This window comes from Nematolebias whitei, chromosome 13 (genome assembly GCF_014905685.2).
Source record: "Nematolebias whitei isolate Nwh7 chromosome 13, NemWhi1, whole genome shotgun sequence".
Taxonomy (NCBI): Eukaryota; Metazoa; Chordata; class Actinopteri; order Cyprinodontiformes; family Rivulidae; genus Nematolebias; species Nematolebias whitei.
In genome coordinates this window covers 1877397-1878983 of record NC_056510.1, presented here as the reverse complement: position 1 = coordinate 1878983, position 1587 = coordinate 1877397, and the positions used below count along the sequence as shown (strand labels likewise).

The 1587-nt window shown below is 46.6% G+C and overlaps 1 protein-coding gene across 1 annotated transcript; it reads right to left on the bottom strand.

Annotated features, from left to right (window-relative positions):
• Positions 1 to 465: 465 nt before the first annotated feature.
• Positions 466 to 1210, bottom strand: LOC119419442 (gamma-crystallin M2). Its single transcript, XM_037686745.1, has 3 exons — positions 1165 to 1210; positions 830 to 1072; positions 466 to 741 (listed from the first exon to the last, which is right to left on the bottom strand). The coding sequence occupies exons 1-3, from the start codon at positions 1171 to 1173 to the stop codon at positions 466 to 468; spliced, it is 528 nt and encodes a 175-aa protein (XP_037542673.1). The 5' UTR covers positions 1174 to 1210.
• Between the last annotated feature and the right edge of the window lie 377 nt (positions 1211 to 1587).

Genomic DNA, 1587 nt, shown 5'->3' with positions numbered 1-1587 from the left:
ATACATATGTATATGTATATATATATATATATATACATATGTATATGTACATATAGCACTTAATGCACTTAATGAGTTGTGGGTTTTGTTTAGCTTCAAACTTGTTTTGAGACTCAACTTGTTGAGTTTAGTAAGACAAAGGTAAAAATATCTCTTGTGGTTGCACAAAAACAGATGTTACAGATGAACCAGCTGATCCCAGCAGGGCTCTGAACTGGGACAGGGGAACCACTGGTATTGTCTGGTGTGGTATGCCAGCACAGAAAGGAGATTAAACTCCAACTAGAAGCTTTATACAGTTTGTTCAACCAGACAGAAGATATTTTCATTCCATAATCTCCCCTTATTACTTTTCAGGCACATTTTATTTTCCTCAATGAAGAAAACGGTGTTATCAAAGAGCAGATGTAAATCTACAGACACGGATAATTAAATAAACGTTTATTTCATCAACATTTATTAAATTCAGTTGAAGTCTGTGATTCTCTTGATGGAGCCGACCCTGGGGCTGACGCCCCCCCAGTCGCTGTATCTGCGGTACTCTCCGGGCCTCAGGTAGTACACCCGGCCCTTGTAGTTGGGCTGGTCATACAGGAGCCAGTGGCCGTCCATCACGCTGCAGGAGTTAAAGTCAGCCATGCTGAGCTGGTCCTGGATGTTGGGACAGTCGTCCACCAGTTCGTGCATCTGGCCGGACATGTCGAAACGCTCGTAGAGCCTCAGCCTGTAGGAGCCATGATGCTGGCGCCACACCAGATACTGTTAATCTCTCACTTCAAATGGATCAAAGCTACAACTCTAACAAAACTCAAACTTTGTTGAGACCTACCTGGGGGATCATACGGCAGGACCTGACACAGTCGTTGATGCCGATCACTCGCTGGTTATCAGAGTAGTCTCCTCTCCTCAGGTAGTACTGGTTACCCGTGTAGTTGGGCCGCTCGTAGACCACGAAGCAGCCGCTCTCCACCCTGATGGAGTTGCATCTGTTGAAGTAGGAATGAAGGTCGGCGCAGTCACTGCTGCACTCGTGGGAGCGCCCCTGGAAGTTCTTGTCTTCGTAGAATATGATCTGTGAGAACAGAATTATCACTTATACAGGAAGTATGATAAGGGCATTCTGAAGGTGATGCCACACCGAGCCAGAGAGCGGCTGTTCGTTACCTTGCCCATCGTTGCGTCAGGTTGTCCAACCGGTCACTGCTGTCCCTGAGCCAAGGCACGGTGATTTATAAAAAACGAAAGAATGGGACGCTGTTTGATTGCACAGCATAAACCTTTGTCATTCAAATCCAGCCCACAGAATGATGATGGATCAGGGCTGGGGTGCATGTGTGTGTGTGTGTGGGGGGGGGGGGGAGGGGGGGGGCGCTGGGACAACAAATCTGTTTATGTGTCCATGACTCTTGGTTTGTCATTGTTCTCTCTCCTGTGTTCATCAAAAAGTCCTGATGAAAAATATGACCGAACAATGGACGTTTAGAAAGTCAGCAGAACTGGACAGCTTCAGAACATGTAAACTGGTCCTGTAGACCCCAAAAGAACCTTTAGACCCCAACAGAACCTGTAGACCTCAACAGAGCCTGT